The 25,961-nt window shown below is 44.4% G+C and overlaps 1 protein-coding gene across 7 annotated transcripts in view; it reads right to left on the bottom strand.

Annotated features, from left to right (window-relative positions):
- ptprsa (protein tyrosine phosphatase receptor type Sa) overlaps positions 1-25,961 on the bottom strand; it is a 422,798-nt gene that overhangs the window by 60,070 nt on the left and 336,767 nt on the right. For all 7 annotated transcript variants that reach the window (XM_082962769.1, XM_082962771.1, XM_082962772.1 and 4 more), the window contains one exon: positions 5,307-5,404. In XM_082962769.1, coding sequence (XP_082818895.1) covers positions 5,307-5,404 — 98 coding nt within the window. The remainder of the gene's footprint in view (positions 1-5,306; positions 5,405-25,961) is intronic.

The following is a 25,961-nucleotide window of genomic DNA, read 5'->3' as shown; positions in this document are numbered from 1 at the left end:
CGACAGTGGTAGGCCTGATCACTGACTACGATGAGAAGGAAGAGGTCAGTGACCTGGCAGTGTGGTGCCAGGACAACAACCTCCCGCTCAATGTCAGCAAGACAAAGGAGCTGATAGTGGGCCCCAGAAAACCGAGGGCCGATCTCGCCACCATCAACATCGGGGTGGAAGCTGTTCAACGTCCTGTTGGTTACAGGACGTAGTGGAGAGGGTAGTGGAGAGGGTAGTGGAGAGGGTCGAGAGCTTCAAGTTCCTCTGTGTCCACATCACTGACGAATTATCATTGTCCACACACACCAACACAGTCGTGAAGAAGGCACGATAGCGCCACTTTCCCTTCAGGAGGCTGAAAAGATTTGCATGGGCCCTCAGATCCTCAAAAGGTTCTATAGCTGCACCATTGAGAGCATCTTGACTGGCTGCATCACCGCTTGGTATGGCAACTGCTTTCCATCAGACCACAAGGCGCTACAGAGGGTAGTGCGTACGGCCCAGTACATCACTGGGGCCAAGCTCCCTGCCATCCAGGACCTCTACACCAGGCGGTGTCAGAGGAAGGCCCTAAAATGGTCAGCGACTCCAGCCATCCATGTCGTAGACTGTTCTCTCTGCTACCGCAACGGCAAGCGGTACCGATGCACCAAGTCTGGAACCAACAGGACGTTGAACAGCTTCTACCCTCAAGCCATAAGACAGTTAAATAGTTAGTTAAGTAGTTAACCAAATAGCTGGCCGGACTATCTGCATTGACCCTTTTTGTACTAACACTTTTGACTCGTCACATACACTGCTGCTACTGTTTATTATCTATCCTGTTGCCTAGTCACTTCATTCGTACATACATGTACATACAGTATCTACCTCAATTACCTGGTCCTCCTGCACATTGACTCAGTACTGGTGCCTTGTGTATATAGCCACGTTATTACCTTGTCCCCCTGCACATTGACTCAGTACTGGTACCCTGTGTATATAGCCATGTTATTACCTCGTCCCCCTGCATATCAACTCAGTACTGGTACCCTGTGTATGTAGCCATGTTATTACCTCGTCCCCCTGCACATTGACTCAGTACTGGTACCTTGTGTATGTAGCCATGTTATTACCTCGTCCCCCTGCACATTGACTCAGTACTGGTACCCTGTGTATGTAGCCTAGTTAACATTAATCATTGTGTATTTATTCCTTGTGTTATTATTTTTCTATAATTTCTATTATGTTTCTCTCTGCATTGTTGGGAAGGACCCGTAACTGGGCATTTCACTGTTAGTCTACACCTGTTGTTGGGAAGGACCCGTAACTAGGCATTTCACTGTTAGTCTACACCTGTTGTTGGGAAGGACCCGTAACTAGGCATTTCACTGTTAGTCTACACCTGTCGTTGGGAAGGACCCATAACTAGGCATTTCACTGCTAGTCTACACCTGTTGTTTGCAAAGCATGTGACAAATAAAATGGTATTTGATTTTTATTTGACACACAATTAGACACCTTCAGAAAGAAGGAGAGAAAGACAAAGAGAGAGAGAGAGAGAGCACAGAAAGGAACACAACAAGACAGAGAGAGAGAGACAGAGAGAGAGAGACAGAGAGAGAGAGAGAGAGAGACAGAGAGAGACAGAGACAGAGAGAGAGAGAGAGAGAGAGACAGAGGGAGAGAGAGAGAGAGAGAGGGGGAGAGGGAGAGAGAGAGAGAGAGCACAGAAAGGAACACAACAAGACAGAGAGAGAGAGGCAGAGAGAGAGAGACAGAGAGAGAGAGAGAGAGAGAGAGAGAGAGAGAGAGAGAGACAGAGAGAGACAGAGAGAGAGAGAGAGAGAGACAGAGAGAGACAGAGAGAGACAGAGAGAGAGAGAGAGAGAGAGACAGAGGGAGAGAGAGAGAGAGAGACAGAGGGAGAGAGAGAGAGAGAGAGAGAGAGAGGGGGAGAGGGAGAGAGAGAGAGAGAGAGAGAGAGACAGAGGGAGAGAGAGAGAGAGAGACAGAGGGAGAGAGAGAGAGAGAGAGAGAGGGGGAGAGGGAGAGAGAGAGAGAGAGAGAGAGAAAGAAAGAAAGAAAAAAAATAACAAGGGAACAACAGCATCATTAGCAGCTGCTCTGTGCCTTGAAATAAGATCGCCTGTGCAGGTTAAAATTATTATTATTTTTTTTTTTACCTTTATTTAACTAGGCAAGTCATTTATCAAGATCATTAAAGTAGACAGTGCATAATGGTAATAAAAATATTGATGAAGTTGGTGGCAGCTCTTCCCTTAGGGGAGAGAGAGAGAGGAGAGAGAGAGAGAGAGAGAGAGAGAGAGAGAGAGAGAATAAACCAGGTTCCTGGGCCCGACGCTGCTGGCAAGACAAATGCTGCCCACGCTCGAAGTCAGGGTAATTTAGTATTCCATTATGATTTGGCGCTCGCTCTCAGGCGCTGGAGCTCTCCTGGCACTGGCTTGCAGGATGTTTTCGCTTAGGGCCAGGTGCAGCGAACAGAGATTGGGGCTAAATAAAGTCAAAATGGGAGCCTGAAGTAACAGTTTACCTGCAATCCTTACAGTGAAACAACAACAGCCAGCCTTGTACAAGGAGATCTTGTCTCTGGGGCTCTTCTCTCTCCTCCCTCCCTTCTCTCTGTCCTCATTCCCTTCTCTCTCTTTTTCTCCGTCTGGTCGTCCCCAAGTCTGAGGGGATTGTTCTGTGTGTAGTAATGCTCTCTTGCGGGCATGAGTGGATGTCTAATAGAGTGAGTGTGGTATCCACTGCCCTCACCCTGACACAAAGGTGTTTCCAATGGGATGACTGACAGATCCTATCAAAAGGGGGTGGGGTATTATGGGAGGGGGTGTGTTGCTGCTGACACTTGATGGATTAGTAGCTCCACCCCTGCAGTCCCTTCTATGACTTTTGAGTGAGGATGACGCCCACCTATGAACACGCCTCTTTCCCTCACCTGTTTACCCTGTTTCCAAGCCTACACAAGCTACTCCTGCTTTGTTCGGTCTCGGGGTCTCCGACGATACTCCGCCCCTCTCCCTGATGCCCCAGCACTGCAGCCTGGAACTTTAACCAAGCTATCCTTCTCCCACCTCTCCTCTCCTCACTTCCTTCCTTCCTTCTCTCTCCTATCCTCTCCTTCCCCCTACCCCGTCCTGCTTGAAAAACCAATCACTCAGATTTAGATTTGACACACAGACACAGACACCCTCAGAAAGGAGAAGAGAGAAAGACACATAGAGAGAGCACAGAAAGGAACACAACAATACAGAGAGAGAGAGAGAGAGAGAGAGAGAGAGAGAGAGAGAGAGAGAAATAGAGAGAGAGAGCGTGAGAGAAAAAAATAACAGGGGAACAGCAGCATCATTAGCAGCTGCTCGGTGCCTTGAAATAAGAACGTCTGTGCAGGTTAATTTATCAAGATCATTAAAGTAGACGGTGCATAATGGTAATAAAAATATTGATGAAGTTGGTGGCAGCTCTTCCCTTAGGGGAGAGAGAGAGAGAGAGAGAGAGAGAGAGAGAGAGAGAGAGAGAGAGAGAGAGAGAGAGAGAGAGAGAGAGAGGGAGGGAGGGAATAAACCAGGTTCCTGGGCCCGACGCTGCTGGCAAGACAAATGCTGCCCACGCTCGGAATATCAGAATTACGGATAAATATTATATTTTCCTGTCAGGGTAATTTAGTATTCCATTATCATTTGGCGCTCGCTCTCAGGCGCTGGAGCTCTCCTGGCGCTGGCTTGCAGGATGTTTTCGCTTAGGGCCCGGTGCAGCGAACAGAGATTGGGGCTAAATAAAGTCAAAATGGGAGCCTGAAGTAACAGTTTACCTGCAATCCTTACAGTGAAATAACAGCAGCCAGCCTTGTACAAAGGAGATCTTGTCTCTGGAGCTCTTCTCTCTCCTCCCTCCCTTCTCTCTCTCCTCCCTCCCTTCTCTCTCTCCTCCCTCCCTTCTCTCTCTTTTTCTCTGTCTGGTCGTCCCCAAGTCTGAGGGGATTGTTCTGTGTGTAGTAACGCTTTCTTGTAGGCATGAGTGTGTGTGTGTGTCTAATACTCCGCCCCATCACTGCAGCCCTGAACTTTAACCAATCTCCTCTCCTCGCTTCCTTCCTTCTCTCTCCTATCCTTTCCTCTCCTCCCCCCAACCCCGCCCTGCTTGAAAAACCAATCAGGCCAGAAGAGTCTTGGCTTGGCAAGCGAAGGCGCCCAGATGAGCAGACATTCATCAAGAAAATATCAAAATTACAATTACACTTTTCAATTTGATTTGGTTAAAGCGAGTGGGGAGAGGAGAAGAGGAACGAGACATTGAGAGAGAGAGAGAGAGAGAGGAGCCGTAAGTAACAATGAATTAAGAACTTCACGTTGAACCAAAGTGTTCTGACGACTCAATGCCCTGCTCTTCCTCAGCCTCGCCAGTGTGAAGGGATGTCCATTTGGTACACGGCCCAACCCAGATTGATTTGAGGAGGATGTACTGTATGGCTGCGAGCAGTCATTATCCTAACATCCACCACCATGCAGCAAGGCTTTTCTGTGGTACTACGATTCCCACAACTCTCCCTGGTGCAGCTCTGATGCCATTGGCCAGAATGGCCCATGTGATTTAGGGGATACAGGAAGAGGATGTTGCTGGTATACAAACAAGAGCTGATTCAGCAATCCTTATTTCTAATCAGCATCGGGTTCATTTCTAACTTCTCTGGCTGCACTCAGGGCTCCGACAGCTCGGCTACATGCTCACCCCATGCCAGTGTGTGTGTGTGTGTGTGTGTGTGTGTGTGTGTGTGTGTGTGTGTGTGTGTGTGTGTGTGTGTGTGTGTGTGTGTGTGTGTGTGTGTGTGTGTGTGTGTAGATCCACTATTCTACAGCTTAGTCTTAATGGGGATTGACAGACCAACAGCTGACTGGTGTGACACTAGGGACATTGCGACTGAATAAGTGCTCAGTGATTTCTGCTGTGATTATGAAATTGCATTGGGGGACTTTTAAAGTATAGAATGGAATCTGTCGTTTCATTATATTGGGCCCAATGGAAGAGGCTGTGATGGAACAATGATTATATATTACAACGCCAACTTGGATCATATTACATGCTACTACAATGCCATCTACCGTTAACCACTGATGGCTGATGGAGAGACAATTCATTCACTAAGAAGCAAGGTAAAAACCTTCCCCTAGGTACAGATCTAGGATCAGCTTCCCCTCCCCCAATTCTAACCTCAACCATTAGTTGGAAAAACACCAAACTGATCCAAGATCAGCGTCCAGAGAAAACTTCCCCCTACACCATTCCACCTCACCAGAGACTAGCCCACTCACCTCATACTCCTGGGAGAGTTTCAGGTTGTCGTTGGCTTTGAGAAGATCCGTGTGTTCAGCCAGCTCTGCGATGGGGATGGGGGGATGACTCATCATTCCTGTTCCCCAAACAGACGGAGAGAGAGAGAGAGAAAGGAGGGATTGAAAGAAAGTGCGTCAGTACAGCTGCCATTCAAAGTGAGAGGCTAAAACCCTCCAGAAGTTGGAGAATGACAGGACATGGGGAGTTGTGGGTAATGTGTTTCTGCTAGCTGCAGTGGAGACAGGTGGGGGGGGTGTAAGGACAGGGAGGAGGGAATACTGGGGAACATTCTGGAATTCAAACACACGGTCCGTATGGAGTTGACGGGCGATGTTAGGGAATACAGTGGAGACCAGACCAGAGCTCAACATTCCCCTTACCAGGCCACACTCACTACTATTCCCCTAAGTTGTAACGGCACACGAGGTAGAGCTGAAAATAAAGGATAACCAATGGGTGATTGCTATTGTGAGAAAGAAACCCAGACTAATTACCTCTAAGGTCTACAGAGAGACGCAGCTTTTAATAGCTTGGCAACAGAGACAAGGAAGTAAACAAACCTCGGTTTTTGACGGCAAAAATAATATAAGAGAGAGAAAAAAAACACCCCTTGAGTTATAGCCTTTTGAACCAATAGGATGCAATGTTGACATCAATTGCTCTTCACTCCTCAGTGCACAAAAACAAAAGGAATTCGTTTTTATGCTGGGGTAAGAGGAAAGAAACGAGAGTGTTCTCTTAACCGAGTCACTGTGACAAGGAAGTGCTATTAACAATAGCATAAAAGCAGCTTGTGAAAATATATCCAGAGGTGCAAATATTTAATATGCAGCTAAATAAAATCAGAAATAACAGTGCCTCATTGTAGTGGCATTTCACACAAAATAACACCTTACAGTCTCATTTCCAATCTGCCTGGGAAACCCAGGCCTTTGTCAGATCATTTAAAAAAAACCTTGTTTATTGAAAAAGATATTTAGATAAGAACATGTAGTCTAACTTTTGCCACAATAAAGTGCATCTACATCTACAGTATATGAACTAGATATACTAGTTATCTACCTGTTTCTGTAGCGTGTACCCCCAATCTATCTCCTTAATGCTGAGTGCCAAGAAGAGACACATCGGGTCGGGGTTGTACTCCCAAAACTTCCAATCTCAGGGCAGACAGGCCACTGAGTTGATATATCTACCAAGCCTGTGCAACAATGTTTCTTCAAGAGAGAGCCCCATCCCCATTAGACAGGGTTAGAGGGGTCAGAGGTTAGGGGTTAGTGAGCTGCTCCACATAAGTCAGCCAGGGTAAGAAAGCATGGCCCTAGGATCGCTCACAGACGCTAGGATCGCTCACAGACGCTCGGATCGCTCACAGACGCTAGGATCGGTCACAGACAACCTTTTATGGCTGTTTCCTGGGCCTCCCAAACAATCAGCCAAAACAATGGGCCCTTAAGATGGATGCCACTCACCAGTCACCAACACCACCCAAAATGTCAGAACCTGTGTAGTCGGTTGAAGGCAATTTATGCACAGTGTCTGTAGCACTCTGCCACCACTATCATCTTTCCAACTAACCAAGATATTGAAAGGCTGGTCATGGCTCACATCAACACCATTATCCCTGAAACCCTAGACCCACTCCAATTTGCATACCGCCCCAACAGATCCACAGATGATGCAATCTGTATTGCACTCCATACTGCCCTTTCCCACCTGGACAAAAGGAACACCTATGTGAGAATGCTGTTCATTGACTACAACTCAGCATTCAACATCATAGTGCCCTCAAAGCTAATCACTAAGTTAAGAACCCTGGGACTAAACACCTCCCTCTGCAACTGGATCCTGAACTTCCTGACGTGCCGCCCCAGGTGGTAAGGGTAGGCAACAACACATCTGCCACACTGATCCTTCTTTTTTTTGTATATTTTTTTACTTCAGTTTATTTTAGTAAATATATACGGAAGAGTGGCCAGAAAGAGCCATTGCTTAAAGAAAAAAAGAAGAAAACACATTTGGTGTTCGCCAAAAGACATGTGGGAGACTCCCCAAACATATGGAAGAAGGTACTCTGGTCAGATGAGACGAAATTTGATATTTTTGGCCATCAAGGAAAACGCTATGTCTGGCACAAACCCAACACCTCTCATCACCCTGAGAACACCATCCCCACAGTGAAGCATGGTGGTGGCAGCATCATGCTGTGGGGATGTTTTTCATTGGCAGGGACTGGGAAACTGGTCAGAATTGAAGGAATGATGGGTGGCGCTAAATACAGGGAAATCCTTGAGGGAAACCTGTTTCAGTCTTCCAGAGATTTGAGACTGGGACGGAGGTTCACCTTCCAACAGGACAATGACCCTAAGCATACTGCTAAAGCAACACTCGAGTGGTTTAAGGGGAAACATTTAAATGTCTTGGAATGGCCTAGTCAAAGTACAGACCTCAATCCAATAGAGAATCTGTGGTATGACTTAAAGAATGCTGTGCACCAGTGGAACCCATCCAACTTGAAGAAGCTGGAGAACTTTTGCCTTGAAGAATGGGCAAAACCCCAGTGGCTAGATGTGCCAAGCTTATAGAGACATACCCCAAGAGACGTGCAGCTGTAATTGCTGAAAAAGGTGGCTCTACAAAGTATAGACTTTGGGGGGGAATAGTAAAAGAAAATTGGTCTTATTCCTTGTTTATTTCACAATAAAAAAATATTTTGCATCTTCAAAGCAGTAGGCATTATGTGTAAATCAAATGATACAAACCCCCCAAAAATCCATTTTAATTCCAGGTTGTAAGACAATAAAATAGGAAAAATACTAAGGGGGGGTGAATACTTTCGCAAGCCACTGTAGGGACTAATGGAGGTTGAGGCACTGAACGGTAACGTTCTAGTTGATGAATTGACATGCTGTGTTGTGTTAGAGGAATGGTTAGAGGAATGGTTGAGAAAGAATGTCAACATAACAAGAATAAAAGGTGGATCCTGTAAAGATCCAATGACTGAGTAAATAACCCAGTTATCCAACAGTAGTTCAGACTATTTTCGAGCATAAGCAATGCCGGTAGTGAAGTGGTTAAAAATTAGAGGTGTGAGCACCGGCTCAATTCAAGCACTGATTATATACACAGTAATAGCATGCCTTAGTTGATTTGATAAGTGAACCAACCTGACAATCCTTTGTGAGGCGAAATGAGACAACCTTCTTAAGATTCCTATAAGAACTGTTCTCTTCAATTGTTTATTTTAAACATACAAATATGTATTTTACAGTTACAAAGGAAGGTGAAATCTTATAGTTAGTGTTTTTATAATTTGATTTAGAAAGCATATGTCATTTTGAGTCTTATTGATAGAGTTTTGCTGAATAGGAAATACTTAATGTAAAATATTTCATATTTGTATTATATTTGTACTGTGTACTTGAGCTTATGTCCTCAAAAGGGACTACACCTCAGCAATGTATAACTATTTTTCCCAGAAAGATAAAAATAGTATGCAGCATTAGTAGTTATTGTTTATGGTCCTCTCATGATAAATAATTACTTTCGGGGATTACGTAGATTACACTTTAGATGACATGTAGTTACATTTAAGAAGTTAAAGACATACTTATAGTAAGTCCCAAATAAAACGTCCCTTGTTTTATATATATCTCGAAATGTATAGATTAAATATTAAATTTGCCATTTGTGTCACTTCAAAGTGATAAAAAATGAAGGTTTTACGAATTATAAGTACATCAGCTTTCTTTCCAAATTTGATTTCTCCATGTAATTATGATGCATAGGCCTCTGATTCATCCACGACAACACATCATCAATACATACTGTATATCTAGCTATATCCCTCTCATTACAAACAAGACTCATTATAAATGAGAGTTGAGTGATACAGAATAAAAGGGTAATATTGGCTCCTAGCGGTCAGTTGGTCTGTGCGTCTGTCTGTGTCTGACAGCTGATGATGCGTAGGAGCGCGGGTCTGTTGTTACAAAGTTGCATTGATGTTGCTAGCTTGAGCTTCTTAAGGAATTGTGGGTGATTTTGATTCAGCAAGGGATTGAGAATATTCTTTAGCAAGTTGCACCATATTTTTGTATCCAGCATGCGGGACACTATGGATAATAATCACAAAAGCCAGCTCTGTCTACTGGTAAGGGAAGCAAGCTAGCTATCGGCGGGTGATTAGCCTACAGACAAATAAACGTGTAATATTCATATGTGTAAACCCACAGAATTGTAATTGGATGCATTTTACCGCCCTATCATACTGCGCTGATTGGTTAAGACCACCCAGGTGGTGAGGTCATGGTCAGTTGATCATGGTATGAGACAGACACGTGAAGAGGCCAGTTATAGCTAGCTAATAAGGAGCTACGTTAAGAAATATCCTGTCGTACTGTATTTTATTATTTTGTACAAAATATTTATGCACTAACATGCTGCTCGAGTTGTGTGAGCGAGCACTGCAAAATAAATGTACACATACATATTCAATCATTGCAACCACACTGCTCGCGCGTCTCAGCGAGCATCTGCGTAGCCAGGCGCTAAAATAGAACTTGGTTCTATTTGTGACGCTTGATGCGCTGCAAGTCCCGCCTCTCCCATCTCCTCATTGGTTTTTAGGAGCATATACCCACGTGGGTGATTGAAAGATGAACTGAGGTCCACACTCCAGTCCAGTTGGTAGTAGTAATTCACCTTGAAGTTGGTTGCCAACTGGCATATAAAGTCCAAAGAAGAAGAAGAAGCCTGAAGGAGGAGAGATTACTAGAAACAAACTCGGTTGACCCTTTTATGTGTGGATTAATTGTCGGAGTACAGGACAACCCAATGTTTTTATCCCAGGACAAATTAGCTAGCAACAGCAAGCTAGTTAGCTAGCTAGCTAAATTGCCATAAATGTTTAATGTTTTTTGTCCTGTCCCCAAATTAATATAGTTGGTTCAGAGTTCGTTTTTGATATTTCAACCTGTTGTATTCGGCGCATGTGACAAACAACATTTGATTTGATCGCATCTGGTGTGGGTGGAAAAAAAACAACATGCGCACAAGCGCTCTGGTCAGCATGTTAGTTGCAAACTTTGCTGGAGTTGCTAGCCGGCTAGTGGTTTTCCTCTTGGATGTTGAATTTACTATTGCAAACTTTTGATGGCAAATTTATTTTAGAATTCAACCCTATAGTTGCTGAGAGTCGACTTTTCCAGGCAGGTGTTTGCACTGCAAGAGATCAAGCAGATAACGGCGCTATGGCGGCAGGTAGCCGAGTGGTTAGAGCGTTGGGCCAGTAACCGAAAAGTTGCTGGATCGAATCTCCGAGATGACAAGGTAAAAATCTGTCGTTCTGCCCCTGAGCAAGGGCGCTGAAGACGTGGATGTTAATTAAGGCAGTATCCCTGCACCTCTGAGTCAGAAGGGTTGGGTTAAATGCAGATGACACATTTCAGCTGAAGGCATTCAGTTGTACAACTGACTAGGTATCCTCCTTACCGTTGATAACGGCGCTACCGTTGCACCGCAGTAGGCGCCCAACATTTACATTTTAGTCATTGTGCAGACGCTCTTATTCAGAGCGGCTTACAGGAGCAATTAGGTTTAAGTGCCTTGCTCAAGGGCATATGGACAGATTTACACCTAGTCGGCTCGGGATTCGAACCAGCGACCTTTCGGTTACTGGCCTAACGTCCTTAACCGCTAGAATTACCATTTACTGCTGTAACGTTCATAGCTGACTCCGCTTGTAAATTAACATCTTACAATACAGTAGAGTACCTTACATGCTTGTAGGCTACAAGCAAACGAGAACACAAGCTGTGTGATACTGACTGATGGAAGGGTGGCTGGCCCAGCTGTGTGATACTGACTAAGGTACAAACAATGCAAATAAATTATCTAAAAACACAATTAGCTGAGGGCACGTAAAACATCTGCCTTCTTCTCCGGTGCCATCTTACATGAGACCTGACCGTGTGGTGCCAGGACAACAACCTCTCTCTCAATGTTATCAAGACAAAGGAGATGATTGTGGACTACAGGAAAAAGAGGACCGAGCACACCCCCATTCTCATTGACGGGGCTGCAGTGGAACAGGTTGAGAGCTTCAAGTACCTTGGTGTCCACATCACCAACAAACTAACATGATCCAAGCACCTCAAGACAGTTGTGAAGAGGCCACGACAAAACCTATTCCCCCTCAGGAGACTGAAAAGATTTGGCATGGGTCCTCAGATCCTCAAAGGGTTCTACAGCTGCACCATCGAGAGCATCCTGACTGGTTGCATCACTGCCTGGTATGGCAACTGCTCGGCCTCCGACCGCAAGGCACTACAGAGGGTAGTTAGAACGGCCCAGTATATCACTGGGGCCAAACTTCCTGCCATCCAGGACCTCTATACCAGGCGATGTCAGAGGAAGGCCCTAAAAATTGTCAAAGACTCCAGCCACCCTAGTCATAGACTGTTCTCTCTGCTACCACACGGCAAGCGGTACCGGAGCGCCAAGTCTAGGTCCAAGAGGCTTCTAAACAGCTTCTATCCCCAAGCCATAAGACTCCTGAACATCTAGTCAAATGGCTACCCAGACTATTTGCAGTGCCCCCCCACCCCCCCTTTACACCGCTGCTAATCTCTGTTGTTATCATCTATGCATAGTCACTTTTATAACTACCTACATGTACATACCACCTCAACTAACCGGTGCCCCCGCATATTGACTCTGTATCGGTACCCCCCTCTATATAGTCTCGCTATTGTTATTTTACTGCTGCTCTTTAATTACTTGTTACTTTTATCTCTTATTCTTATACGTATTTTTTTTTAAACTGCATTGTTGGTTAGGAGCTCGTAAGTAAGCATTTCACTGTAAGGTGAAATGCTCTTGTATTCGGCGCATGTGATGGAAGGGTGACTGGCCCAGCTGTGTGATACTGACTGATGGAAGGGTGGCTGGCCCAGCTGTGTGATACTGACTGATGGAAGGGTGGCTGGCCCAGCTGTGTGATACTGACTGATGGAAGGGTGGCTGGCCCAGCTGTGTGATACTGACTGATGGAAGGGTGGCTGGCCCAGCTGTCTGTTACTGACTGATGGAAGGGTGGCTGGCCCAGCTGTGTGATACTGACTGATGGAAGGGTGGCTGACCCAGCTGTCTGATACTGACTGATGGAAGGGTGGCTGGCCCAGCTGTCTGATACTGACTGATGGAAGGGGAGGCTGGCCCAGCTGTCTGATACTGACTGATGGAAGGGTGGCTGGCCCAGCAGCCGCTTGAGAACTCTCAGATAGAGCAGGTTATGACGTCTGGCCTGGGTTTGTTTACATTATGTCTGGCCTGGATTTGTTTACATTATGTCTGGCCTGGGTTTGTTTAAATTATGTCTGGCCTGGATTTGTTTATATTATGTCTGGCCTGGGTTTGTTTACATTATGTCTGGCCTGGATTTGTTTACATTATGTCTGGCCTGGATTTGTTTACATTATGTCTGGCCTGGGTTTGTTTACATTATGTCTGGCCTGGGTTTGTTTACATTATGTCTGGCCTGGGTTTGTTTACATTATGTCTGGCCTGGGTTTGTTTACATTATGTCTTGACTGGTTTTGTTGTGTCGCCAAGACAGTTTGATATTTCATGAATACTAAATATGTAAATGAGACTTACTGAGTCTGGCTTTAAGTTTATTCAATAGACAAAGCCTTGCACGGGGAGAACAGTATTAGCAAGCCCCCGTGGTATAGATGCATTTTGACAAGCTCTTTAATTTGTTTGCTCACACATCAGTTTTTTGACTGAAATAACTTTGCACACTGCTCTCCTCTGGCATCGCCTGGAAACATGTTGTTATTAATCATCGTCGGATTGTGCATTTATAAAGACCGAACGCGGATTAAAAAAAGGGAAGAATTCTGCACCGCAAATGAACTTAGACTGTCAATTAGTTTTAGCATCAGCTAGAACGGAAAAGGTAACACAAGCTATAAGTGAAAAGAACAGATGGGTATGCAAATGAGGACGCTACCTCTGCTTCTTTTCGCCTTGAAGAAAAAAAAAACTACAGCAGCTTGTTAGAGAGACCAAAAGAAGTGTGCGCTCAGTGTTTTAGTTGCAGAGAGTGTGTACTCAAACACTTAGTGGGCCACCGCCGTACCTATCTACAGCCAAAAGTACTGTCTCAGATGTAATGTAAGTTAAATAAAGGTTCAATAAAGTAAAAAAAAGTCCAGGACATTGCTAGCACCTGCAGTTTAAGTGTTTGGTTTGTAGAGAGGAAATGTAACATGGGATATATTGTTTTTTATTTAACCTTTATTTAACTAGACATGTCAGTTAACCTGTTACGGATAGGGGGCAGTATTTTCACGGACGGATAAAAAACGTACCCGATTTAATCTGTTTATTACTCCTGCCCAGAAACTAGAATATGCATATAATTGTTTGATTTGGATAGAAAACACCCTAAAGTTTCTAAAACTGTTTGAATGGTGTCTGTGAGTATAACAGAACTCATATGGCAGGCCAAAACCTGAGAAGATTCCAAACAGGAAGTGCCCTCTCTGACCATTTCTTGGCCTTCTTTAGCCTCTTTATTGAAAACAGAGGATCTCTGCTGTAACGTGACACTTTCTAAGGCTCCCATAGGCTCTCAGAAGGCGGCAGAATATTGAATGATGACTCTGCAGCCACTGGCTGAAAAACAGTAGCGCATTTGGATAGTGGTCGATCTGAGAACAAGGAGACGGGCGGGCGCGTGCACGTGAAGAGTCCATTTTACATTTTCAGTCTTTGAACGAAAACGACGTCTCCCGGTCGGAATATTATCGCTATTTTACGAGAAAAATCGCATAAAAATTGATTATAAACAGCGTTTGACATGCTTCGAAGTACGGTAATGAAATATTTTGATTTTTTTTGTCACGATACGCGCCGGCGCGTCACCCTTCGTTACCCTTCGGATAGTGTCTTGAACGCACGAACAAAACGCCGCTATTATAACTATGGATATAACTATATAACTATGGATTATTTGGAACCAAACCAACATTTGTTGTTGAAGTAGAAGTCCTGGGAGTGCATTCTGACGAAGAACAGCAAAGGTAATCCAATTGTTATTATAGTAAATCTGAGTTTGGTGAGTACCAAACTTGGTGGGTGTCAAAATAGCTAGCCTGTGATGGCCGGGCTATCTACTCAGAATATTGCAAAATGTGCTTTCACCGAAAAGCTATTTTAAAATCGGACACCGCGATTGCATAAAGGAGTTCTGTATCTATAATTCTTAAAATAATTGTTATGTTTTTGTGAACGTTTATCGTGAGTAATTTAGTAAATTCACTGGAAGTGTTCGGTGGGAATGCTAGTTCTGAACGTCACATGCTAATGTAAAAAAGCTGGTTTTTGATATAAATATGAACTTGATTGAACAAAACATGCATGTATTGTATAACATAATGTCCTAGGAGTGTCATCTGATGAAGATCATCAAAGGTTAGTGCTGCATTTAGCTGTGGTTTTGGTTTTTGTGACATTATATGCTAGCTTGAAAAATGAGTGTCTGATTATTTCTGGCTGGGTACTCTCCTGACATAATCTAATGTTTTGCTTTCGTTGTAAAGCCTTTTTGAAATCGGACAGTGTGGTTAGATAAAGGAGAGTCTTGTCTTAAAAATGGTGTAAAATAGAAGCACGTCTGTTTTCTATGGCATGGCTAAGCACTTCTGTTTTCTATGGCATGGCTAAGCACTCCTGTTTTCTATTGCACGGCTAAGCACGTCTGTTTTCTATGGCATGGCTAAGCACTCCTGTTTTCTATGGCATGGCAAAGCACATCTGTTTTCTATATCATGGCTAAGCACGTCTGTTTTCTATATCATGGCTATGCATGTCTGTTTTATATAGCATGGCTAAGCACGTCTGTTTTCTATATCATGGCTAAGCATGCCTGTTTTCTATAGCATGGCTAAGCACGTCTGTTTTCTATATCATGGCTAAGCACGTCTGTTTTCTATGGCATGGCTAAGCACGCCTGTTTTCAATAGCACGGCTAAGCACTGCTGTTTTCTCTGGCATGGTTAAGGACGTCTGTTTTATATGGCATGGCCAAGCACTCCTGTTTTCTATATCATGGCTAATCACGTCTGTTTTCCATATCATGGCTAAGCACGTCTGTTTTCTATATCATGGCTAAGCATGCCTGTTTTCTATAGCATGGCTAAGCACGTCTGTTTTCTATATCATGGCTAAGCATGTCTGTTTTCTATATCATGGCTAAGCACGTCTGTTTTCTATGGCATGGCTAAGCATGCCTGTTTTCTATATCATGGCTAAGCACGTCTGTTTTCTATATCATGGCTAAGCACGTCTGTTTTCTATATCATGGCTAAGCACGTCTGTTTTCTATGGCATGGCTAAGCACGTCTGTTTTCTATATCATGGTTAAGCACGTCTGTTTTCTATGGCATGGCTAAGCACGCCTGTTTTCTATATCATGGCTAAACATGTCTGTTTTCTATATCATGGCTAAGCACGTCTGTATTCTATATCATGGCTAAGCACGTCAGTTTTCTATGGCATGGCTAAGCATGCCTGTTTTCTATATCATGGCTAAGCACGCCTGTTTTCTATATCATGGGTAAGCACGTCTGTTTTCTATATCATGGCTAAGCACGCCTGTTTTCTATGGCATGGCTAAGCACGTCTGTTTTCTATGGCATGGCTAAGCACGTCTGTTTTCTATATCATGGTTAAGCACGTCAGTTTTCTATGGCATGGCTAAGCACGTCTGTTTTCTATATCATGGCTAAGCACGTCTGTTTTCTATATCATGGCTAAGCACGTCAGTTTTATATGGCATGGCTAAGCACGTCTGTTTTCTATATCATGGCTAAGCACATCTGTTTTCTATGGCATGGCTAAGCACGCCTGTTTTCTATGGCATGGCTAAGCACGCCTGTTTTCTATGGCATGGCTAAGCACGTCTGTTTTCTATGGCATGGCTAAGCACGTCTGTTTTCTATGGCATGGCTAAGCACGCCTGTTTTCTATATCATGTCTAAGCACGTCTGTTTTCTAAATCATGGCTAAGCACGTCTGTTTTCTATATCATGGCTAAGCATGCCTGTTTTCTATAGCATGGCTAAGCACGTCTGTTTTCTATATCATGGCTAAGCACGTCTGTTTTCTATATCATGGCTAAGCATGTCTGTTTTCTATATCATGGCTAAGCACGTCTGTTTTCTATGGCATGGCTAAGCATGCCTGTTTTCTATATCATGGCTAAGCACGTCTGTTTTCTATATCATGGCTAAGCACGTCTGTTTTCTATATCATGGCTAAGCACGTCTGTTTTCTATGGCATGGCTAAGCACGTCTGTTTTCTATGGCATGGCTAAGCATGCCTGTTTTCTATATCATGGCTAAGCACGTCTGTTTTCTATATCATGGCTAAGCACGTCTGTTTTCTATGGCATGGCTAAGCACGTCTGTTTTCTATATCATGGCTAAGCACGTCTGTTTTCTATATCATGGCTAAGCACGTCTGTTTTCTATGGCATGGCTAAGCACGTCTGTTTTCTATGGCATGGCTAAGCATGCCTGTTTTCTATATCATGGCTAAGCACGTCTGTTTTCTATATCATGGCTAAGCACGTCTGTTTTCTATTGCATGGCTAAGCACGTCTGTTTTCTATATCATGGTTAAGCACGTCTGTTTTCTATGGCATGGCTAAGCATGCCTGTTTTCTATATCATGGCTAAGCACGTCTGTATTCTATATCATGGCTAAGCACGTCAGTTTTCTAAATCATGGCTAAGCACGTCAGTTTTCTATGGCATGGCTAAGCACGTCTGTTTTCTATATCATGGCGAAGCACGTCTGTTTTCTATATCATGGCTAAGCACGTCAGTTTTATATGGCATGGCTAAGCACGTCTGTTTTCTATATCATGGCTAAGCACATCTGTTTTCTATGGCATGGCTAAGCACGCCTGTTTTCTATGGCATGGCTAAGCACGCCTGTTTTCTATGGCATGGCTAAGCACGCCTGTTTTCTATGGCATGGCTAAGCACGTCTGTTTTCTATGGCATGGCTAAGCACGTCTGTTTTCTATGGCATGGCTAAGCACGCCTGTTTTCTATATCATGGCTAAGCACGTCTGTTTTCTAAATCATGGCTAAGCACGTCTGTTTTCTATATCATGGCTAAGCACGCCTGTTTTCTATAGCACGGCTAAGCACGTCAGTTTTCTATGGCACGGCTAAGCACGTCTGTTTTCTATATCATGGCTAAGCACGCCTGTTTTCTATATCATGGCTAAGCACGTCTGTTTTCTATGGCATGGCTAAGCACGCCTGTTTTCTATGGCATGGCTAAGCACGCCTGTTTTCTATGGCATGGCTAAGCAAGTCTGTTTTCTATATCATGGCTAAGCATGTCTGTTTTCTATAGCATGGCTAAGCACGTCTGTTTTCTATATCATGGCTAAGCACGCCTGTTTTCTATATCATGGCTAAGCACGTCTGTTTTCTATATCATGGTTAAGCACGTCAGTTTTCTATGGCATGGCTAAGCACGTCTGTTTTCTATATCATGGCGAAGCACGTCTGTTTTCTATATCATTGCTAAGCACGTCAGTTTTATATGGCATTGGCTAAGCACGTCTGTTTTCTATATCATGGCTAAGCACATCTGTTTTCTATGGCATGGCTAAGCACGCCTGTTTTCTATGGCATGGCTAAGCACGCCTGTTTTCTATGGCATGGCTAAGCACGCCTGTTTTCTATGGCATGGCTAAGCACGTCTGTTTTCTATGGCATGGCTAAGCACGTCTGTTTTCTATGGCATGGCTAAGCACGCCTGTTTTCTATATCATGGCTAAGCACGTCTGTTTTCTAAATCATGGCTAAGCACGTCTGTTTTTTATATCATGGCTAAGCACGCCTGTTTTCTATAGCACGGCTAAGCACGTCAGTTTTCTATGGCATGGCTAAGCACGTCTGTTTTCTATATCATGGCTAAGCACGCCTGTTTTCTATATCATGGCTAAGCACGTCTGTTTTCTATGGCATGGCTAAGCACGCCTGTTTTCTATGGCATGGCTAAGCACGCCTGTTTTCTATGGCATGGCTAAGCACGTCTGTTTTCTATATCATGGCTAAGCATGTCTGTTTTCTATAGCATGGCTAAGCACGTCTGTTTTCTATATCATGGCTAAGCACGCCTGTTTTCTATATCATGGCTAAGCACATCTGTTTTCTATGGCATGGCTAAGCACGCCTGTTTTCTATGGCATGGCTAAGCACGCCTGTTTTCTATGGCATGGCTAAGCACGCCTGTTTTCTATGGCATGGCTAAGCACGTCTGTTTTCTATGGCATGGCTAAGCACGTCTGTTTTCTATGGCATGGCTAAGCACGCCTGTTTTCTATATCATGGCTAAGCACGTCTGTTTTCTAAATCATGGCTAAGCATGTCTGTTTTCTATATCATGGCTAAGCACGCCTGTTTTCTATAGCACGGCTAAGCACGTCAGTTTTCTATGGCACGGCTAAGCACGTCTGTTTTCTATATCATGGCTAAGCATGTCTGTTTTCTATAGCATGGCTAAGCACGTCTGTTTTCTATATCATGGCTAAGCACGCCTGTTTTCTATATCATGGCTAAGCACATCTGTTTTCTATGGCATGGCTAAGCACGCCTGTTTTCTATGGCATGGCTAAGCACGCCTGTTTTCTATGGCATGGCTAAGCACGCCTGTTTTCTATGGCATGGCTAAGCACGTCTGTTTTCTATGGCATGGCTAAGCACGTCTGTTTTCTATGGCATGGCTAAGCACGCCTGTTTTCTATATCATGGCTAAGCACGTCTGTTTTCTAAATCATGGCTAAGCATGTCTGTTTTCTATATCATGGCTAAGCACGCCTGTTTTCTATAGCACGGCTAAGCACGTCAGTTTTCTATGGCACGGCTAAGCACGTCTGTTTTCTATATCATGGCTAAGCACGCCTGTTTTCTATATCATGGCTAAGCACGTCTGTTTTCTATGGCATGGCTAAGCACGCCTGTTTTCTATGGCATGGCTAAGCACGCCTGTTTTCTATGGCATGGCTAAGCAAGTCTGTTTTCTATATCATGGCTAAGCATGTCTGTTTTCTATAGCATGGCTAAGCACGTCTGTTTTCTATATCATGGCTAAGCACGTCTGTTTTCTATATCATGGCTAAGCACGCCTGTTTTCTATATCATGGCTAAGCACGCCTGTTTTCTATATCATGGCTAAGCATGTCTGTTTTCTATATCATGGCTAAGCACGTCTGTTTTCTATGGCATGGCTAAGCACGCCTGTTTTCTATATCATGGCTAAGCACGTCTGTTTTCTATATCATGGCTAAGCACGTCTGTTTTCTATGGCATGGCTAAGCACGTCTGTTTTCTATATCATGGTTAAGCACTTCTGTTTTCTATGGCATGGCTAAGCATGCCTGTTTTCTATATCATGGCTAAGCACGTCTGTATTCTATATCATGGCTAAGCACGTCAGTTTTCTATGGCATGGCTAAGCATGCCTGTTTTCCATATCATGGCTAAGCACGCCTGTTTTCTATATCATGGCTAAGCACGTCTGTTTTCTATATCATGGCTAAGCACGTCTGTTTTCTATGGCATGGCTAAGCACGTCTGTTTTCTATATCATGGTTAAGCACGTCAGTTTTCTATGGCATGGCTAAGCACGTCTGTTTTCTATATCATGGCGAAGCACGTCTGTTTTCTATATCATGGCTAAGCACGTCAGTTTTATATGGCATTGGCTAAGCACGTCTGTTTTCTATATCATGGCTAAGCACATCTGTTTTCTATGGCATGGCTAAGCACGCCTGTTTTCTATGGCATGGCTAAGCACGCCTGTTTTCTATGGCATGGCTAAGCACGCCTGTTTTCTATGGCATGGCTAAGCACGTCTGTTTTCTATGGCATGGCTAAGCACGTCTGTTTTCTATGGCATGGCTAAGCACGCCTGTTTTCTATATCATGGCTAAGCACGTCTGTTTTCTAAATCATGGCTAAGCACGTCTGTTTTCTATATCATGGCTAAGCACGCCTGTTTTCTATAGCACGGCTAAGCACGTCAGTTTTCTATGGCATGGCTAAGCACGTCTGTTTTCTATATCATGGCTAAGCACGCCTGTTTTCTATATCATGGCTAAGCACGTCTGTTTTCTATGGCATGGCTAAGCACGCCTGTTTTCTATGGCATGGCTAAGCACGCCTGTTTTCTATGGCATGGCTAAGCACGTCTGTTTTCTATATCATGGCTAAGCATGTCTGTTTTCTATAGCATGGCTAAGCACGTCTGTTTTCTATATCATGGCTAAGCACGCCTGTTTTCTATATCATGGCTAAGCATGTCTGTCTTCTATATCATGGCTAAGCATGCCATAGAAAACCGAGCTGGGCATCTCCGGCGCGGCCCACGCTTGGATTGCGTCCTACCTGACAGGTCGCTCCTACCAGGTGGCGTGGCGAGAATCTGTCTCCGCACCACGTGCTCTCACCACTGGTGTCCCCCAGGGCTCTGTTCTAGGCCCTCTCCTATTCTCGCTATACACCAAGTCACTTGGCTCTGTCATATCCTCACATGGTCTCTCATATCATTGCTATGCAGATGACACACAATTAATCTTCTCCTTTCCCCCTTCTGACAACCAGGTGGCGAATCGCATCTCTGCATGTCTGGCAGACATATCAGTGTGGATGACGGATCACCACCTCAAGCTGAACCTCGGCAAAACGGAGCTGCTCTTCCTCCCGGGGAAGGACTGCCCGTTCCATGATCTCGCCATCACGGTTGACAGCTCCCTTGTGTCCTCCTCCGAGTGCTAAGAGCCTCGGCGTGACCCTGGACAACACCCTGTCGTTCTCCACTAACAACAAGGCGGTGACCCGATCCTGTAGGTTCATGCTCTACAACATTCGCAGAGTACGACCCTGCCTCACACAGGAAGCGGCGCAGGTCCTAATCCAGGCACTTGTCATCTCCCGTCTGGATTACTGCAACTCGTTGTTGGCTGGGCTCCCTGCCTGTGCCATTAAACCCCTACGACTCATCCAGAACGCCGCAGCCCGTCTGGTGTTCAACCTTCCCAAGTTCTCTCACGTCACCCCGCTCCTCCGCTCTCTCCACTGGCTTCCAGTCGAAGCTCGCATCCGCTACAAGACCATGGTGCTTGCCTATGGAGCTGTGAGGGGAACGGCACCTCCGTACCTTCAGGCTCTGATCAGGCCCTACACCCAAACAAGGGCACTGCGTTCATCCACCTCTGGCCTGCTCGCCTCCCTACCTCTGAGGAAGCACAGTTCCCGCTCAGCCCAGTCAAAACTGTTCGCTGCTCTGGCACCCCAATGGTGGAACAAGCTCCCTCACGACGCCAGGACAGCGGAGTCAATCACCACCTTCCGGAGTCACCTGAAACCCCACCTCTTTAAGGAATACCTGGGATAGGATAAAGTAATCCTTCTAACCCCCCCTTAAAGATTTACTATTGTAAAGTGGTTGTTCCACTGGATATTATAAGGTGAATGCACCAATTTGTAAGTCGCTCTGGATAAGAGCGTCTGCTAAATGACTTAAATGTAAATGTAAATGTATATCATGGCTAAGCACGTCTGTTTTCTATATCATGGCTAAGCATGTCTGTCTTCTATGGCATGGCTAAGCACGCCTGTTTTCTACGGCATGGCTAAACACATCCATTTATGAATCTCTTTCTGTGATTTGCAAAGCAATGTAATTTTCCATCCTTCCTTTGCTTAACTCACACAATCGGTATTGTTCTTGGGCCTGCCAAAGACAAACGAGTTGATCGCATCCAATTTGTTTTCTTATCCATTTCCTTCTTTATACGCAGCAGCAGCAGTCTACACTGTGTGTATTGACTCGAGCCAATTGCATGCAAATTCTCTCAAGGACAAGTTGTTGTCCCTCCCTCTCTCTTTCTCAACTCTACCCCCTGCCCATCCTCCAATATGGAAGTCGTCCGTTTTCCCCCAGCAATCAACAGCTGAGATCAGTTGGCTCTGAAAAACACAACTAGCATCTAATTACACATTTCCAATCTCAGAGCCGCAGTCAATACGTCTGGGAAATAATGATTTATTTTGATAGCCTTGGCCACTCGGGGGGAGCCTGTTTCCTTTTGATAGCCCTGGCCACTAGGGGGAGCCTGTTTCCTTTTGATAGCCCTGGCCACTAGGGGGAGCCTGTTTCCTTTTGATAGCCCTGGCCACTAGGGGGAGCCTGTTTCCTTTTGATAGCCCTGGCCACTAGGGGGAGCCTGTTTCCTTTTGATAGCCCTGGCCACTAGGGGGAGCCTGTTTCCTTTTGATAGCCCTGGCCACTAGGCGGAGCCTGTTTCCTTTTGATAGCCTTGGCCACTAGGGGGAGCCTGTTTCCTTTTGATAGCCCTGGCCACTAGGGGGAGCCTGTTTCCTTTTGATAGCCCTGGCCACTATGGGAAGCCTGTTTCCTTTTGATAGCCCTGGCCACTAGGGGGAGCCTGTTTCCTTTTGATAGCCCTGGCCACTAGGGGGAGCCTGTTTCCTTTTGATAGCCCTGGCCACTAGGGGGAGCCTGTTTCCTTTTGATAGCCCTGGCCACTAGGGGAAGCCTGTTTCCTTTTGATAGCCCTGGCCACTAGGGGAAGCCTGTTTCCTTTTGATAGCCCTGGCCACTAGGGGTAGCCTGTTTCCTTTTGATAGCCCTGGCACCTTGGGGAGCCTGTTTCCTTTTGATAGCCCTGGCACCTTGGGGAGCCTGTTTCCTTTTGATAGCCCTGGCACCTTGGGGAGCCTGTTTCTAAATGTTTATTATAAAAGACACTCTGTGTGTCTGAGAGTTGGAGGGAACAAACGTGTTCCTCTTTTTTTCTTCGTTGCTCCTTTTCCACAAGAGGCGATCAAATGTCGAACCATTGTTTGCCAGGGTCTTTAATTAATTCTGCTCGTTATCTAGTAGAGCGCAGAAAGACCAAGTCAGTTCAGATTGGAATTAGAGCAATGGTGGAGGGAGGGAGGGAGGGAGGGAGGGAGGAAGGAAGGAAGGAAGGAAGGAAGGAAGGAAGGAAGGAAGGAAGGAAGGAAGGAAGGAAGGAAGGAAGGAAGGAAAGGAAGGAAGGAGTGAGGGAGGGAGAAAAGGAGGGAGGGAGCGAGGGAAGGAAGGAGGGAGGGAGGAAAGGAGGAAAGGAGGGATGGAGGGGAGTGAAAAGACAGAACTCCTGTAAAAACCCAATTTCTCTACATCAGCAGAAGTGATAGTCGAGGTTACGTATAGTGGATTAATGCGCAGCCAAACAGCTCTGTGAGAATATCACAACTGAAAATACAACCGAAGTCAAAACAGCTGGCCTACAAAAAAAATGAAATTTGTGCTGAAATTGCAACATGTGGGAAATAAACTTTGTAAATGGGGGCAGTGCTAGAAAATCTAAAATAATGTGAGAGTGTCACGTCCTGACCATAGTAAGATGTTATTTACTATGGTAGAGTAGGTCAGGGCGTGACAGGGGGTGTTTTTCTAGGTTTTGTATTTCTATGTTCAGGTTCTAGTTTTGTATTTCTATGTTGGGTTTGTTTGGGATGATCTCCAATTAGAGGCAGCTGGTCCTCGTTGTCTCTAATTGGAGATCATACTTAAGTAGGGGTTTTTTCCACCTGGATTTGTGGGAGATTAATCTTGAGTAGTGTATGTTTCACCTCTGCGTCACGGTTTGTTGTGTTTTGTCATTCAGTTTATTTATGTATTGCATAGTTTCACAGTATAAATAAAATGTGGAACGACACACGCTGCACTTTGGTCTGCTCATTCCTACGACAGCCGTGACAGATTGGACAAACACATGAGCTAAATGCGGACTAACTTGCATAGTAAAAATCGGCTTCACATAGAGGACTGCTCAGACCAGAATCTGTGAAGGATAGCAAACTTACAATATAAACAAAAACAAGTCTATGAAAACACTTAACCTAAAAATAAAACAGTTTAACCTGTTGGGTCTAGGGGGCAGCATTTGCACGTCTGGATAAAAAAAATGTACCCGATTTAATCTGGTTACTAATCCTACCCAGTAACTAGAATATGCATATACTTATTATATATGGATAGAAAACACTCTAAAGTTTCCAAAACTGTTTGAATGGTGTCTGTGAGTATAACAGAACTCATTTGGCAGGCAAAACCCTGAGACATTTTCTGACAGGAAGTGGATACCTGATGTGTTGTATTGAGTTTAAACCTATCCCATTGAAAAACACAGGGGTTTAGGAATATTTTGGCACTTCCTATTGCTTCCACTAGATGTCACCAGCCTTTACAAAGTGTTTTGAGTCTTCTGGAGGGAGATCTGACCGAACAAGAGCCATGGAACGGTGATGTCCCATTAGACACCTGGCGCGCTACTTCATGTTGGGTACCCTCGTTCCAATACGTTATAAAAGGCTATGCATTCGTCCACCTTGAATATTATTCATGTTCTGGTTAAAAAAGGCCCTAATGATTTATGCTATACAACGTTTGACATGTTTGAACGAACGGAAATATATTTTTTCCCCTCGTTCATGACGAGAAGTCCGGCTGGCTTACATCATGTGCTAACGAGACGGAGATTTTTGGACATAAATGATGAGCTTTTTTGAACAAAACTACATTCGTTATGGACCTGTGATACCTGGAAGTGACATCTGATGAAGAGAATCAAAGGTAATGGATTATTTACATAGTATTTTCGATTTTAGATCTCCCCAACATGACGTCTAGTCTGTATCGCAACGCGTATTTTTCTGGGCACAGTGCTCAGATTATTGCAAAGTGTGATTTCCCAGTAAGGTTATTTTTAAATCTGGCAAGTTGATTGCGTTCAAAAGATGTAAATCTATAATTCTTTAAATGACAATATAATATTTTACCAATGTTTTCTAATTTTAATTATTTAATTTGTGACGCTGACTTGACTGCCGGTTATTGGAGGGAAACGATTTCCTCAACATCAATGCCATAGTAAAACGCTGTTTTTGTATATAAATATGAACTTGATAGAACTAAAAATGCATGCATTGTCTAACATAATGTCCTAGGAGTGTCATCTGATGGAGATTGTAAAAGGTTAGTGTATCATTTTAGCTGGTTTTATGGTTTTGGTGACCCTGTCTTTGACTTGACAAAACATTACACACAACTCTTGTAAATGTACTGTCCTAACATACTCTAAATTTATGCTTTCGCCGTAAAACCTTTTTGAAATCGTAAAACGTGGTTAGATTAAGGAGATGTTTATCTTTCAAATGGTGTAACATAGTTGTATTTTTGAAAAATTTGAATTTTGACATTTATTTGGATTCAAATTTGCCGCTCTTGAAATGCACCTGCTGTTGATGGAGTGCACCACGGGTGGCACGCTAGCGTCCCACCTAGCCCCAAGAGGTTAAGAAACACATACAGAGCGAGACAAAAGTATCTCAATCTTTCACTTATTCACAAAATGTTTACCAATGTTATTGCTCTCTGATCTTTGTGTTCTTTTGTACAGGCAACATGGTGGTCCTCCTCTGAGGTCCTTCTCGGGGGGGGGGGGGGGGGGGGTCCTGAGTGTCTG

This window comes from Salmo salar, chromosome 16 (genome assembly GCF_965601325.2).
Source record: "Salmo salar chromosome 16, fSalSal1, whole genome shotgun sequence".
Classification (NCBI taxonomy): Eukaryota; Metazoa; Chordata; class Actinopteri; order Salmoniformes; family Salmonidae; genus Salmo; species Salmo salar.
The sequence above is the reverse complement of the archived record's forward strand: the minus strand, read 5'-3'. Positions and strand labels throughout refer to the sequence as shown.